General features: G+C 33.8%; 1 protein-coding gene across 7 annotated transcripts in view; it reads left to right on the forward strand.

Annotated features, from left to right (window-relative positions):
• The window catches only part of FER (tyrosine-protein kinase Fer), a 108,269-nt gene that overhangs the window by 39,972 nt on the left and 50,851 nt on the right, over window positions 1-17,446 (forward strand). For 6 of the 7 annotated variants that reach the window (XM_076480455.1, XM_076480481.1, XM_076480490.1 and 3 more), the window contains 4 exons: window positions 783-879; window positions 7,319-7,511; window positions 10,193-10,330; window positions 14,101-14,223. In XM_076480455.1, coding sequence (XP_076336570.1) covers window positions 783-879; window positions 7,319-7,511; window positions 10,193-10,330; window positions 14,101-14,223 — 551 coding nt within the window. The remainder of the gene's footprint in view (window positions 1-782; window positions 880-7,318; window positions 7,512-10,192; window positions 10,331-14,100; window positions 14,224-17,446) is intronic. The other variant, XM_076480506.1, reaches the window with a different exon arrangement.

Raw genomic sequence — 17,446 nt, forward strand, 5'->3', positions numbered from 1 at the left:
TTTGTGGGGCCTCGGCTATCAGGTTGGGGCTGACCTATACTGATGATTACTCACGTTCTGTTCAACTTTTGTTATTAGAATTAAGTTCCAAGAGCATACCTGTTCTGGATGCATTGTGGTTTCCTCTCCCTTGTACCACTTTAATCTTGGTACACACATTTCTATTCAAATGCTTTCTGAATGTATCATGCCTGCATCAGCCTCTCCACCTTTTCAATGTGGGATTCTAGCTGCAGTGTCAGCAGATGGTAAATATGTTTTGGAAGTTGACATTTTCCTAAACTGAAAATGCATTTTCAATAATACTTACCTCTGCTGACAGTCTCCTAACCTACCTCCCCACTTAAAGTTGGTTTATGTCATGAAAAAGAGATTACGGTATCAGGATACCTTATGATATTTCAATGTTAGGAATATTTTATCCATAATCTGTTACCACAAATCTCAACCAACTTAAGAGGTTTAGATTAGTCCTAAATCAGTATTCTAAGCTAATAATGTAAATATCTTTTATAATAGAAATATATAAAATATTCAATATATTTAACATTCTAAGGGAAAAAGTTGACAAAAATTGATGTTCAAAGAAAGTATAACTTGCAGAACATTTAAACTATTGTAAAGTAAACAGTTTAAATATGAAATATAAAAGAACAAATACTTTCAAAATATTTATATTTATTTGTTCCTGGTATTTGATAAAAGGACAGGATCCATGCCACTTTTTAATGTTGTAATATTCAGTGTTACACTGCTGTAAATACCAGTTTTATTTTTTTCAGTTTCAAGATGGGGTAGGGAAAACAAAAGTAGAATATGAAAAGTGCCTGGAATCGTTCAAAACGGCAAAAGCAAAGTTTGAAGACTTGTATATAAGAGGTAAAATTTGAAACTTTAGTTGTTACAGAAGTTATGGCAAGTAGCCTTTTGAATATTTAAAAACATGGTAGTTGTTTTTTGAACAGTTGAAAACGTGGTGGTAGCCTCTTGGACATTTGAAAACAACAAAAAAACCTTATGACTAATATGAAAATAATGAAGTTTCATGATTTTTCAAATAACGATATTGTAATGACAGGGGTGTAACATACAAACATGTATTTAGTATTTGTTTCTTGCTGTCATTAGTTAATGAGATGAATATTTTAAATTCCCCAAGAATTTTCAAATATTTTAGCAAGTACACATTTTTAGTCAAGATTGTAATTTTACAAATAATTTATTGATTTATGAATGTGTGTTTTTATCATTAGTTGCATGAAAAATACTAAGAGTTAACCCAGGTTTGAAAATCTCATATAATCTGCTGTTCACCTGAAAGGTGCTGAGAGTATTAATTATAGGCAATTATAAAATACGGTGTAAAGTAACTTAATTAAGTTTAATTCCTCTATGGTACGTAGCTATTCTCTTTTAATGTTTTCTATATGTGCAAATATTTTCTTTATGAATATCTTAAACCTTGCACCCCCTTATTGGAGTTAGTACATTCTAGTGTGTCTCGTGCATTACCTGTTAACCAATGGTGGCATACGTGACACATGTTCCTCTCTCTACCGAGCCTACACTTCTATGGAAAATTTCATCTCCTCTTCAAGCTTCCTGTGTGACACATGTTTGATTGTCATTTAAATTGGTTCTTTTTCCTTTTTCTTGTTGTTATACATTACCATATTTCTCCCAGTTTGTGATCATTACTTTTCTGTATAAAGCAGTTTTATGAGTTATGAATTCCAAAGTCAACATTACCATGTAGGCTGGGAAAAAGATTGTGATGTTCAGACTTTGACTTGTTCACATTGAGAGAGTACATGTTTTAAGTGAACTGTTTAACATTAGTTTACATAGCTAACTTGGAGGTTAGTCTAAATGGAACTTTAATGTTTCCTCTAAAATGTTATATTGGTTCACTTTTATATTACCCCTCTGTGTGAATTCCTGTATGTGGGGAGGGGACCTCCCAGGGAAAGTTCTGTTCTTTCAGTTTACCTCCTCTGGGATCTAAACATCCACCCATATGTTTGCCATGCATGGTGACCCATGAAGGGGAGAAGAGATTCTTGGTGGTTGACAGATCCAATCCAAACACACCACTTTGGCCTTAAATTCCTATAGACGGACAGCATTGGGGTAGCCCCCCAGGGTTAGTTGGCTGGTCCACTTGGCTAGGGTCAACCAAGTACCAATGTTGGATGTTCTCAACAGGTGTTGTTGACATTGTATCTGATGCTGGTGTTTGGGTATAGTGCTCAAAAAACCCTGGCATTACTGCAGTGTCCTTGTTTGGTATTTAGTGCATCCCTTCTCCATGGTGGGTGTGGTCAGTGGGCACCAAAATATTTTTTTTTTATTATGGATCCTCCAAATAAAAACTTAAATAAAATAGTGAAAAACAGTCCATAGGTAAATAAATGACCAGGTCTTGAAGATTCTAAGCAGCAGTCTTCAACATCTGTAACACCTGTACTTCATTCTCTTGTACTACATTCTCTCAGATAAACCTTTAGGGTGAATGTTTCCCTTTTTCATTCAGAAGGGACTAGAGGGACTTGTTGGCATTCCAAAGTCAGTAAAGAAGCTTTGCTCTGGTGACATATTGGTGGAAACATTCAAATCTCAATACAGTGAACTTCTCTTGCATTTATAGGTGATTGGGGATATATCTATTGAGGTTATGCTTCATGGTACTTTGAATTCTTCATGAGGAGTTATTATTGACAGGGATTTGAAGAACATCCTTGAGTCAGAGATTCTCACTGGTTTTTTCTCCCAAGGAGTTTCTGCAGTGAAGTGTATCCCCACTCACAAATATGGAATTATGATGCCAACCAATGTCCTCATTGTTACGTTTACATCACCATGTCCACCTGCCACCATCAAGGCAGGTTATATTAATTGCAAGGTAGAGCCATACATTCCAAATCTTCTCGGATGTTTCCAGTGTCAGCAGTTTGGTCACTCAAAGACTTGATGTCATGGTTCCTTGATGTGTGCTTGTTGCAGTGGCAAGGACCATCAAGCATATGAGTGTGAAACAGACCCTCATTGCCTCAATTACAGTGGCTCTCCTCCATCCTACTTTCATTCTTGTCATAAATGGTTGGAAGAAAAAGAGGTGTAGCATTTGAAAACGATTCAAGACATTACTTACCCTAAGGCTCGAAAGCTGCTATCCACCACTTCATCTCGGACCATGCTGCTGCATTACATTCCGCTTCTACTGTGGGAGTCCAGACAGATCTCTCTGTGCCTCCAAAAGTTTCATTCTCAAACCAAATGAAATGTCTTTTGACCTACATAGTTAAAAAAGATAATGAATCAATGCCAACACCCATCTCTGTCCCTAACGTACATTTCAGGAAACCATAAGATCCCCTTCCTTTGGTTCCAGGTATGGGAATTTCTTCAAGTACATGTTCTTTTCCCACTCCAAAATGCAAAACGATCAAATATTCATGTCTTCCAACAACGAAGACCTGCCCAATTAACTCGGGGTAGGATACATGGAGGTCAACAGACATCCCTCGAATAAAGACAATAAGGAAAAAAAGATGTGGTCGTAAACAGAAGGGCTTTCAACCCAATTTTTCTACACAAATAAAAATGGCCACCTTGATATAGTGGAACTGTCAAGGTTTATGTTCTAATTTGGATGACATCAAAGCACTGATTGCTTCTTACCATCCTGTACATCTTTCCTTACAGGAAACATTTCTGAAACCTGCCGATACAGTCTCCTTTTGGCAGTTTTCTTTGCAAAGAAATGATGGGCTGTGAGATGGATGAGTGTATGGAGGGGTGGCACTGTTGGTTGATCAGCATGTGCTCACCCTGTCTGCCACTCAACAAACCCTTGGAACCTTGGAAGTAGCCATCCATTTTTCTGTGGGTCGTATTATTGCTGTTTGTTCTCTCTACCTATCCCCTGTAGAGACATAAGATCAATCAGACCTTGATGCTCTCATTGAATAGCTGCTGTCTCCCTTTTTAATCCTGGAGGACTTTAATGGACATCATACCCTCTGGGGAAGTGGTTGATGGAAGGGGTTGCTCCATAGAGCTTATTCTCTCTGATCACAACCTTTCTCCTTTCAATATTGGTTCTTCTACTTATTTTCATGCACCTAGTCAGTCCTTTACTGCAACTCATCTCTCTGTTTCCTCCCCTCTACTCTTTTCCCACTTTTCTTTGAGGGTTGACAATAACCAATGAGGCAGTGATAATTTTTCGTATAATTTTGAAAGAAACTGGCTGTGGTTGATACCACCTGACCTCCATGTCCCAGTGGAAGCTGGCCTTCTTTCACTGCTCTTGCAAAACTTGACTGCCATTGTTTGTAAGCCATCAATAGATAACTGTATGGCAGTAGTAACTGATTGTATTATACAGGCAGCTGCTCAGTGTATTCCTAAAACCTTGACACATTTTCCACGATATCCTTGTTTGTGGTGGAATCCTGCCTGCCACATGGCATAGAAGGGTAAAAAAAATGGGTCTGGGATACTTTTCGTAGGTATCCAACATTTTCTAACTGTATTGCTTTCCAGCAGGCCCATGCACATGCTCAGTGGTTAAGACTTCAAAGTCAGAAGGAATCTTGGGTTAAATTCACACCCAGTATAAAGATATATCATGCTTTTATTTGATCAGAACTATGCTATGGGTCACCGGTCTATAGCTCTGCCAAGACCTCGGCTTTGAATATTCTGGGCCCCATTTGCTATCAGGCACTTCAGCTCTGCACTGAGCCTTTCTAGTTCATAGCTTATACATAGTCTCATGAACCTTCTTTGCACCTCTGCCATTTGTAACTGTCTTTACTCTATGCTTCGAAACTTCGTTTCTTACCAAAGCATCCCACCTGGGGTTGTGTTTTCCTTCCTCAGTGGTCTATGCTTTTTCAGAACAGATAATCTGCCATTGTTCCTTTTAGCCTTTATATCCATGCGCAGTTGGATGATTTGGGTCTGTCCTTGGATAACATTGCTGTATCCACTGGTCAGCCTATCCCACCATGGCTTATTATAATCCCCAAATGTGACCTTTTTTTAAGTCATCTGAGAATAGCATATTCTCCCATTTGGAAGTACTGTCTGTTGATCACAGAATCCCCTCTAGTTTGTGTTCCCTGCTGAACTGTACATCATTTTTCTTGCCCCAGATCACAGAAGCTAAGTGGTGCTGAAATTGCACTATTTATACTAACTTGCTTTGTTCTCTACTGGCCCTGAAATCACTTCACATTAGTTCTCATGCTGTACTCTCTGATATTCAAAACCAACTGGCCCATTTCTCTTTAAGATCTACTTCTATCCAGTTTTTTTTGGATACCAGGCCACATTTGTATTTGTGGGAACAAGCTTGCTGATACTGCAGTTAAATTTGTCTGCTCTGGCACCATCACTACTGTGCCTGTTCCATACAGCGACTGTGGTTCTGTATACAAGGCTCGGCTCCATGCCAGTTGGCAGTCAACTTGGAATGAATGTGAAAACAAGCTTTTCTAAAGAAAACCATCTATTGGACTTTGGCTGTAAGTATCAGAAAGAGAAAGTTATCCTAATTGGATTACACATTGGTTGCAGTTTTTTAACTCATCATTTTCCATTGTTTTCTTTTATTTGAGACTGATGCAACAATGTGTTGTCTGTGTAACACTCAGGTCACAATAAGCCACATTTTATTGTCTTACTGTCATCACCACTCTCAGCGATAGCACCATTTTAAACGTTTCATCCCAAGGTTTATCCATAGCATTACAGTGTCCTTGGCAATGGTGATACTGTTCACCTTACAAATATTTTTAGTTTTTTAAAAGCCATTAATGCTATTTAACTTGTCTAATTTATAAATCAGACCTTTTTTAATGTGTCTCCCTTTTTAAGAATCAAAGTACATCTAGTTCAATTTGAAATTAAGAAATGGACTGGAAAGGCAAACTTCAAGTGACCAACAATGATTTTTGAACTTGCCAGTTAGTCATCATGGCAAGTTATAATTACAATTATGCTACAGAAAATCCTCTACAACTTGTATTACTGTAGTTTTTCTCTTGCTGTAAACTAGATGTAAAAATTGGATTTAATGTTATTTATGTTTTTAAAAATTCAAAAATTAAACTTTGTTTGGTTTTATGTTAATTTACTTTTATGAATTTTAATAATTTTAACTTTTTACTGGATATTTGCTGCAGATAACCTAGTTGCTTTGTGCCATAAAACTCAACCAATCAACCACTTTTGTACAAAATATTTTTTATCTAGATGTAAAAAATAGATTTATTGGAAGGATCATCTTCCTTAGACAGGTGTTTGAGACTTTAGCTTTTCATGATTTATACAAAACAGATATTCCTGAAAGTCATTGTTAGTGGCATTCTATTTTTAAGAAATGCTTGTGTGTAAAAATTTTGTCTTATGCATGTGTCATGTAATAAGAAAGCATTCAGAAGGTTTTAGCTAATTCCACTGCTAATCCAAGTTGTCAGCTTAAAGTAATAATGGATACTCTCTATGGTAGTAGGTCCCAAATGCATTAGGGATATTCCATCTACTAGATAAAATCCAAATGCTGATGCTAAATAAGCCAGAAATATGGAATATCAATTTGTTATGGAATTAGGTGCTTACACCCAAGACATCTTAGCACTTACTGCTTTTTGCTGCCTGCAACCAGCTGTGGGAAGGCAAGTTACTCTTAAGAGTTCTTAAAATTTTTAAAGTGGAAATGAACAAGAAAGAAACAGAGAAAGATGCATATTAATTACAAATAACTTGTTGATCAAAATTAATGTTTCACAGTTGTTAATGTTTTTGATTATTCCAAAAATACAAATAATTAAAATATTTACAGTGTGATCACTGATAAGAAAACCCACTTGTAGAGAAAAATATGTATGATAAAATCTTTCTCGACCCAAACGAGTCATTTTACGAATATATTGCCAGTATAATTTCTCATTATTATTTTAGATTAATGATGTTCAGTTTTATCTTTCAGAGTAGAACTTGCAAAATAATCCATTAATCATAATTAGTGTTTCACATTATTACTATTTATTTCATTATTCCAGCTATCCAAATGTCATTTCACAATAATAGAGTTGAATGTGTTATATGAAGGAGCTTATCCAGGCTCTACCTGTAAAAAGTACAGTACAAAACAAGTTATGTAACGGATATTTTGATTATAAATGTAACATCCCTAATGTTCCATTGGAAATATCAGAGTGTCAATTTTTATCTAAATGTTTTTGGTTTTTGTTTTGTTTTTTCTGATGGTAACAGTTAGAACATGTTTAGTTTTTTTTTTTTTTAGGGAAAGTACAAAAGAAATTGGAAGAATCCAGGGAACGACTGTTGAAAGTATCGAGGAAATTGCATCGAATGCACAACGAATATGTATTATTAATAAAAGAAGCTAGAATATATGAAGAAAACTTCAGAGAAAAATTGATTCCTCATTTGATGAACTTCCAAGAATCTGTTCTTCAAGAATCAGCTGCATCATGGTAAAAAATACAACTTTATATAAATTATTTTCTGTGTGTGAATTATCGGGAATCACTTGGCCTTATTAATCCCAGTATCTCTAATTATTTGTGTTATGTCACATTGACATACATAACTAATTGTTTCAGTAATGAGTGTAAGTATTTAAAGCTTCATTGTTATAAATATCGTAGTGTGAGGCAGCGTACTTAGTTTATGCTAGTGGTATTCGAACCTGCTGGGAATTTTTTTTTTATTAATTAGCAGCAAGAATGTAATTTTTAGAATGTATACAAGTTAGGATCCTCTACTAAGAGTCTGCCATCTGGATTAATAATGGAAATATAAGGAAACTGCAGGCTAAGTGTATTATGTCATGTTTGACCTTTGTCCCCTAAGATTATAATGGGACTTTAATCCTAAAAAGTAAAAAAAGGTGTCTGGACATATTCAGTGAAGTTAATATATGATTTCCAACTTGAACCAGAAATAAAGTTACATTCAATTGTTGGAGAAGAAAAATATAAAGGTACAGGAATATAATGCATCTCAGTGTGGACAAGATCATCTTGTGTTTTAAAAGAAATTTCCTACTGAATGATACAGTATTAGTTTAATTATCATAATTTTGAGGATTATACTCTTATTTGATCACATTTGTTGTAAAAACATCACAAGTTTATTATTTCATTTACATCACTTGCACTTCACAGTAAACAGCCGCAACTGAAAAGCAGAAAAACCAGAAAGCTCTCAATTATTCCATGTGATTTGAAAATATATTATTATTATTAAACAATATAACATAAACATTAAAAAATGACCAAAAAACAACAGAGCAAACTGAAAGTGAAATCTTACCATATTGTGCCCAGCCATAAGGTTAACATTTTAGGTTTGCTTAAGGTAAAAAAAAAAATAACAGGGGAATACAAAAAATACAACAAATTAACCAATGTGTCAAATTAATTACATCATTAAAGCTATAGTTATTGTTCCACACATTTTAAAAATTGTGTTGAAATTTATTTAAAAATTTTAATTTTCTACAAAATCTTTCTTATTTGCAGTGTTTGGTAAATTTCAGTACATAACAAATGTACAAAATGGTTTTCAAATGTTCTGAACATTTTTGTGGCATAATAGGTGCTAAAAAAAATTCAAAATTGTTTTGAACCATATAGCACCAATTTGTATTCTGTAACTTTAATACAATTATAGTTTTATCAGTTTAGCAGATCAGTGTTTTGTAATCACATTTGTCATGATGTTAAAAAAATTGACAGTATCTCAACTTTTGAGAACTCGTAAGCTACTGTTATAAAAAATTTAATTAGTTTGTTTTCAAGTCTCTTTAACTGTGTAAACCAACACGGTTTTCTGATCAGTGAAGATCAAAACAGTGGGAGAAAAACTTGGCTTGGTGTGTTACATTACCAAGAGGAAATATGTTTTTCAGCAACTTCCACCATAATTATTTTTGTTTCCCTTTGTTTTATTTAAAGCTTGTGAAAAACTTAGTTCATTATCTAATACTCAATTTGAGTTATGAAGTTGCAGTATGATAGGAAAATGTTTTTGTGGAATGAGAACATGTTAACTTCTGAGACTTAGTGCACTTTTATACCAAGTTGTGTGTCAGCAAGAAGACTGATGTTTATTGTGCCATGTTTACATGAGACTTTATGAACTTAAACTGCTTGAATGGAGAAAGAAAATCACCAGGTTTTAAAGAAAACTATATATATATATGAAATAATACAAAACAAGTTTGAGGCTTAATTAATATATTAAATGAAGATTTCTTATGATTAATAATTAGAAACAAAGTACTTGAATTTTTTGGTATGGTTGAGAAAAGTTATTTTTAATATATGTTTACAATTGGCAGCACAGTGAATCAATCTGTGTACAAGTAATTCGTGGTGGTGAGAATTTGAAGTAAAAATGTATCTCTGGATGGTTGGTATGGATATTAACATTTACCAATAAAGCAGAAAACAACATTTCAACCTTCTTAGGTCATCTTTATGTTGACAACACTTTCTTATATGTATCTCAAGTTAACATGAAGATGACCTAAGAAGGTCAAAACATTGTTATCTGCTTTATTAGTAAGTGTTAATACCCACACTAGCTGTGCTTATATACAATCTGTGTAGTTTTTTTCTAAAACAAAGTCAAAATTCCCTACCAGAATGTAGGAAGAAATACAAATTGGTAATTGGGATTTATAAGGAAGATAAGAATTTTCTTATTGTTCCTTTAAAATGTACCAATAAGGAGTTTTTTTTAATTTTCAAAACCGAGAATTTATGCAAATATTACTTGTGAATAATATTTTACAAAAGCTACATATCAAGTTTGTTTCGTTCAAAACCACTTCATCTGGTATTTCTTTCAATGTAGTGAAACAACACATACACCATGGACATTTTAGGATTAATCATTCACTATTGAATATTTTAAAGACATTTGGTACTTTGTGTATTTGCTATTTCATATTAATTGGTATTTTCTTTTATCTTTCACATAACTTCTTGTATAGTCATGTCTTTTGTTTGATTAGTCTTACATGTACCATAATAGTCATTTTCTACAATATGAATATTATATGTATAGTGAAAAAAGTTAAGGTTTTATGATAATTTATTTTGGTAAGTTTTGTTGGAATCAGGTTTTAGTTTTGTTTTTATATCAGGAAAGAACTTTTAAAGGATTACTGCAAGTTTACAGACCTCACTGGAGAAAAGTTTCAAGCTATTCAGAAAAAAATGGTCGATAGCATTGATGCAGTTGTTGTTTCAGAAGAATATAAAGTGTTCGTTCAGAAGAACAGGTAACATTTGTTCTCAGTGTTTGTCAGTGTAAAATACATATGAACAGGTAATGTATGTTTTCAGTGTAAAATACATATTAGGGTGCATCAAAAAACAAAAAGTTGTGACACTCAGTCGCTCGCTTATAATTTGATTCCATTCAATGAAAAAAATATGCTAGCATAAAAATCAATCAAATACATTAATATTTAGGGGTTGCGCAATTCGCACAAAATAACATGCTTCCGGAACCAAACGAAAAGTTGGCATTAGTGAAAGGCTAGCTTTGGCTTTAGACAGAACCCAGATCAGTGATCGAAAAGCCGCGCAAATTTTGCTTCCTTTTGCAGCTCATGTTGGACATAATATCGAGGATCTTGCCATTAGCCCAAGTTCCATAAGGAGGAAACGAATTACTAACCGTACTCTCCTAGCAGCTGAATTGAAGGAAAGTTTTTCTCCAAACGTTCCTTTGACATTACACTGGGATGGTAAGCTGATGCCTGATTTGGTTGGCAGAGAGAAGATCGAATGTTTGGCAATTTTAGTTTCAGGTGAAGGTTTAGAGAAGATTCTTTCAGTGCCCAAGATTGATAGTGGGGATGCAAATTCAGTAGCTTCTGAGATCGGATCAGTTTTAGTAGAATGGAATGTAAAAAGACAGAATTAAATCGCTTTGCTTTGACATCACGGCGACCAATACAGGATCCAAATCTGGCATCTGTCTGAGGATTGAAATGTTACTTGAACGTGAGCTCTTGCACCTTGCCTGTAGACATCACATTTTGGAGATTCTTCTGAGCGCTGTATTCTCTACTCTCGTGATAGAGACATCAAAAAGTCCAGATATTACTTCGTTTTTAAACTTTAGAGATTGTTGGCCTAAAATTAATAAAACTAAGTACATAACAGCAGTAGAAGCAATGCCACTTCGAATACAGCCTTGGAAGGATGATATTATTCAATTTTGTCAGAATCTCCTTTAATCTCATCAACCAAATGATTATAAAGAGCTCTTGGAATTAGCTGTCATTTTTCTTGGATCTTTTCCACACGGACGTTCTTCAGTTTCTTTCTGTACTTCTGGTGCTGTACATCGTGTACGATGGATGGCTCGAGCAATATATTCTCTAAACATTTGGATGTTCCAAGAGGAGTTTGGTAGACTGCAACCACGGCCTGCTTCATCTCGTGTTTCATTTGATGCACATTTCTGCAGCAAACTTGGTGATTTGTGTGTCTTTATAACTAAACATTACTTGCTCTCATGGTTTACAGCTAAGGATGCTTCCATGGCAGCTCGAAGGGACCTTACACTACTCAAGGAAGGGGGCAGGCAAGATAAAACTTCAATGAAATTTTTCTTTCAAGTTTTTATGTTTTTGCTAATTGTATAATCAATAAATATTAAATAATTTCTTTAAATAATTTAATTACCATTAACAATGTAATGTAGGGTACATTTAAGGAAAATAGTGAACTTTGCGAAGGATGCGCGACCCCTAAATATTTGCGATTGAAATGAAACTTTGTCTATGTTCTTTTCTCATGCAGTGGCACAACTGAGCAAAAAAATTGGGACATTTTAATTTCTATCCTTTATCCGCTGACGCACCCTAATACATATGCATATTATAGTCTCTCAAACTACTACGTATGTAACAGAGCCTGCTTAGTTGTAAACATACTTCTTATTTCTTCCTCCAGCATTGATGGGCTTTAAAAAAATTGCTGTTTGATAAATCTGGTTGTAGTGTGTGACTGTATTTTATATTGGAGTAAAAATATGATTGTAATATCTGTAGGCTGTAAAGAACCAAGCCTGTAAAGGTAATTATAGATACCTTGTTCATTTGATACATTTCCAGTTTCTTATGTTGTTTACTGTAGTGTTTAAATATGAGTAATAGATTACTGGTGACATTTAGTTGGACTATAAAGCCAGTGATCAATATTTTATTTTGTTTAACTCCACAAAGTAACCATTACAGTTTTCATTCTATAAAGTTTCATATGATACATGTATCTTTGTGAAATTTGACAAATTTTCAACTAACATTACAGAAGTCTTTTGTACATTTAAAAGTAATAATTTTTTTATTTTTTACAACAGATTTGTTCATGAATATATAGTCAGTACAAATTGATTTTTACATAAACGTTAAAAATACATTCTTTCACTTCAACGTTTTCAAATTTGTCATCTCTGAAACGTCTTTAATAAACATCTTTGTCTATTTTTGATATCCTCACTCTATATGTCTCTGTTTGACTAACCTTATCACCATTAAAAAAAAGTACTTTTTAATATTTTTTGCCCCTCTTTCTAGAATGACTGCAAATTCTAACAGGAAACTATGACTGTTTATTCTAAATAATCTTAAGGCTTGTAGCAGTTCACTACGTTAACTAATTATTTATATATAGTATGCACTTACAGATAAAGAATAATAGCACATAAATGAATCAATGTCTTATAACTAAATTTTACTGGCTTTTTATGTAAGGTATAAATTTTAAAATTCTTTAAGCTGCTCAGTCTAAACACTATGAGATAAATTTTCAACTTGAAGTAATTGACAATACTTTCTACTGAAAACAGCGTAAAATCGTATATCAATTAATGGATAAAAACTGTCAAATTATGGGTGATGTGTGAAAGAGGGTGTTACAGGTGGGCATGATGAATGGGTCTGGGTTTCTAGTTACTGTCTCTAGTTTATGCCTCTGTAAATATCCTTTTGTATGAGAATTGTGGCATTTATTTAAATATTTCCTTTTACAGTTAAGAAATTCAAGCTTGTGTTTGATTTTATGTTTTGGTGCCAAGTTTCATATACAATGATTATAAATTAGCTTAAGAAAATTCTGAATGTGTTTTATAAAAGGTCATAACATACAGATTTTTAGAGAGTTAAGTCAATAATTTGTATGATACACAAAAAGCCAATTTTGCATGTTGGTGTGAATGTCGGTAGTTAATTATTACTCTAAGTTTTTTGTTTGTTTGTATTTTAAACCAGGAAGATACATGCCTTGGTTTTCTCAGACACTGATTTGTAGAAGTTTTGTTTAAATCCATGCTTCTGGTTGAAGTAATTTAATTAGGTTTTCTTATTTTCTTAAGAAATAACCATGAAATTCTTAGAAAGTCATGGAATTTGTTTTAACAAATTGTTTTGGTTTCTGAAAGCCTGGATTTTCTTTTTCTTTTAATCATTAGAAACTGTGACTAATAAAATTGGATATATACTGACTTAACAATAGTGATGGGTTTTAGGTTTTGGACTCTAGCCATGTAGAACCAAATGTAACTGATGTTGGAATTATATTGTTAGCATCAAATAAACTCTTGATTCATTTTAATGGAAAACTAAAATCATGGAATTGTTGGTAGTATAAAGAACATGAATGTTTGGGAAGTTTTCTAATTTCATATGTAGTATAAACACTTTGGAAATAAGTGTTTCTAGCCTAACTTCTGTACAAGTTATTGTCTAAATTTCACTCAAAAATATAGTTTCTAGCCTAATTTGTTTATCTGTTATTATCTGAAATTTGTTACTAAGGAGAGGAGGGATTTCAAATCTATGATAATATGTCAGAGTGTCAAAAATCTCGCTGATGCCTGTGGGATGATTAAATATTTGTCATTGAAGTGACACAATTAATATATGATGCAAAATGGTTATTGCTAGTTGGTAGCCTTCTGGGCATTCTGTAGTTACAGGTTGTGTATATATCAGTGTGTTTGTATGTGATTTTATTCTGAATTTTCTGTGGTTTTTAGATCACAACCAGGTAATGGAATGCAGTTTGAGTTTGATCAGTCTTTACTAGATGAATATAGTGGAAAATTAGAACCAAACCAACTTATAATGGATTCTTTTACATATGATGTCTTAAGAGACAGGTATGTATTGCTCAGATTTCCTAAATAATCAATGTTTTAGTCTAATGTCTTACTGTTTACCTGCTATTTCTGCTCTTGATCTTTCTTTTCTAATAATCAAAGCATGTTGCACTTTTTTATCTTTTCTAAATGAGGTAAATAAGGAGAAAAACTAAACTATTCAAAAGCAAGTATAGATGTCTGATATAAGTCTCTTTAGCTTAGGTAGTGTTGTTAATTTATTTTGTGTCTGTAATTTGTTGATGTTGATGCTGTTGAAAGTTGTGTGCAGTCCATTGATGTGGAGGCTATAGAGATCTCTTGAAGACCTACATGAAAAGCTGTGACAAAATGAGCCGAGACAGAGAAGGAGTAAAAACTGAAGTCACAGGAAAGTTCGGTGGCAGAAAATTTAGAAAATGCAAAGTTAACCAACATATGAGCAAAAGGTGTAATGGTTGACATGTTAAAGTGATATCAATAGTTTGGAAGAAGTGAGAATTTGTCTCACTGAAGGGTGTTCTGAACTAATTGAACCCACCTGTATGGACTTTGATGAAAAGCAGATGTTATTTTGAAGGAATAAAAAACAGAAGATAATTGGAAGTACAATATACAACTATAATAACTCGTGCAAAAATGTAAGTGAATTATACAAGGTGTTCGAAAAGTCACTGTGCACTTATATATTTATGAACAGGCATGTTTCAATACAGAATACAAGAGGTAAATATGAATGACAATTATAAACAATGTTGAAAGTGACCCCGTTGGCATCAATACAGGCTTGGATCCTTCTTATTTTGTTTCTAAGCACTGCTATCAGTGCTGGCTTGAAATAGACTGAATGAATGCTGTTATTGCTGCTTTTAAACTGCACAGAGACTTTCTGAATACCCTGTATATGGATGTTATTGTGATAAATATAGTGAAAAATATTTCTTCTTGTTAACTGAATTCTAAAACAATTGAACTGGCCTAGGTGGATGTCTGACAAGAAAAAGAAAACTGTATAATGTTTGAAGTACAACTATTGTTTTCTAAAGAATTTATCTACATTTAGTTGTTTTTAAAAATAATTTTTTTAAAATAATATTTAAGTGAAGTGCATGCTGTTTATTGTTGAATTTATTTCTAATAAATTGCAGAAACAGATTGTAGAATTCTTAGCTCAACACATTTATACACAAACCTTATTATACGTTACTAAAAAGTTTCTCACATTTGGCAAGCTACAGCTAGGTTTATACAGTGGTAAACAGTGGTAGAAGAAAACCTGAACAACTACAGAAATAAGTAAACCTATATGTGCACAACTATAGCAGTAGTGCAAATAATGTGGAGGTTAGTCATGTTATATAACCATATGAAGTGTATATAAACAGAAAGAAGAAAGGTATCAAGTTAAAGGATAGCAAACTATGAGAGTTTCTTGAACAACAAGAATTAGAGAGAGAGAAGAGAGGAAACAAAATTGAAAGGAGAGAAGAAAATGAGAGAAAGAAAGACTAGAAATAGAATAAGAGCAGAATTTGGGATTGCAGAGTTCACTCAACTGAAGGAGGAAGAACCCAAGGATGACAGAAGTCAAGCCCAATCAAACCAAATTGCCCAAATTTGATGAACAGAAAGATAACATGGATACTTTCCTTGAGATATATGAATAATTATAACTGGGACAAAGGCAACTGGGTAGTCTGTCTCAGTCCACTGACCTTACAAGTTTGACATGATGTCAGAAAAACTGCCATGGACTATGACAAGTTAAAATGGCTTTACTGAAACTATGAACTTGCTAAAGAAGGTTTTTGCCAGAAGTTCAGAGAAGTCAAACTACTCTGACACTGCTGGGCTAATCTTAACCAAACTTTGTGGGATTTTAATTTGGAACAAGATATATTTTACTGGAGGTTCACAACCCTCTCTGCCCCTTATTATTCCTGTTATTAAGCATTTCTTATCTTTTAATGTAAGTTAACATTAATTACTCTCGCAGACGGTGCCACATCCATACCACTAAAAAGAAGAAAATTTCTATAACATCATGTACACAGTGTGAGAAGAGGGCCCACAAATGTCTTGCATATCCCAGAGGGCCCACAAATGTCTTGCATATCTCAGAGGGTATGCTTGCACTCTGAGGAAGAATATAATGAAAACATAGTTATCAATATTCCAGTACCACTTAAGTGCAGTTGGACTTTCCATTTGAAGAGCCATACCAACTTCCTACTTTCACCTGTGACCTTTCAACTGCAAGACACTTCTTTGGCTAGTGACCATCTATTTATTAAGTTCTTGAAACACTATGGCTAGACATTAAGAGCTAGGTGTTGAAAACAAGTAGCAAAAAATGCTGCTTGAGCTGTTACCTCTTCCAGCAAAGTGAAATTGACAATTGCACAGTGTATACTATATTTTATTTTAATTATGTACTTATTGAGTTTTTAAAGCTTATATAAATTATATGGTGAGGTAATAATGAATAGGGCCTGGCATGGCCAAGCATGTTAAGGCGTTCAACTCGTAATCTGAGGGTTGCGGGTTCAAATCCCAGTCGTGCCAAACGTGCTTGCCCTTTCAGCCATGGGGGTGTTATAATGTGATGGTCAATCCCACTATTCATTGGTAAAAGAGTAGCCCAAGAGTTGGTGGTGGGTGGTGATGACTAGCTGCCTTCCCTCTAGTCTTACACTGCTAAATTAGGGACGGCTAGCACAGATAGCCCTTGAGTAGCTTTGCTTGAAATTCAAAACTAACAATAATGAATAGTGTAATAATGTGTTATTATAAATAAAATCTGGGAAAGTTAGAATTTTTGTGTTATTATCACAGCATCTACACAATTTTTTTTTAAGTTCATAATCTGGAATAAGGTCGGATACCTCAACTTGTATTTAATGTTTATTCATGATGGTTCAAGCAACTTTTTCCATTCTGAACAGTTGCTAGATGAAATTAAAATTTAAAAAAATATTGATTGCATTGATTCTTAGCTTGTTAAGAAACAATTACTAAGCTTAAAGGGTAATAAAATTCTTATATTTCCCTGAGTGTTTTGGAGGAGGTGTAAGGATTGGATACATGAGTTGCTTTGTACAGTATGTTTTGTAAATCTCTAAATAGTGAGCAGGTACCATAGGACTGGAAGGTGGTTATTAAGTAATGTTAGTTCTCTCTTCAAGGAAGGTGATAAAATTATTGGCCTATTTATTTTACATTGATGGGAAAAGTTTTTGAAATC

The sequence above is a fragment of the Tachypleus tridentatus genome, chromosome 2 (genome assembly GCF_004210375.1).
Source record: "Tachypleus tridentatus isolate NWPU-2018 chromosome 2, ASM421037v1, whole genome shotgun sequence".
Classification (NCBI taxonomy): Eukaryota; Metazoa; Arthropoda; class Merostomata; order Xiphosura; family Limulidae; genus Tachypleus; species Tachypleus tridentatus.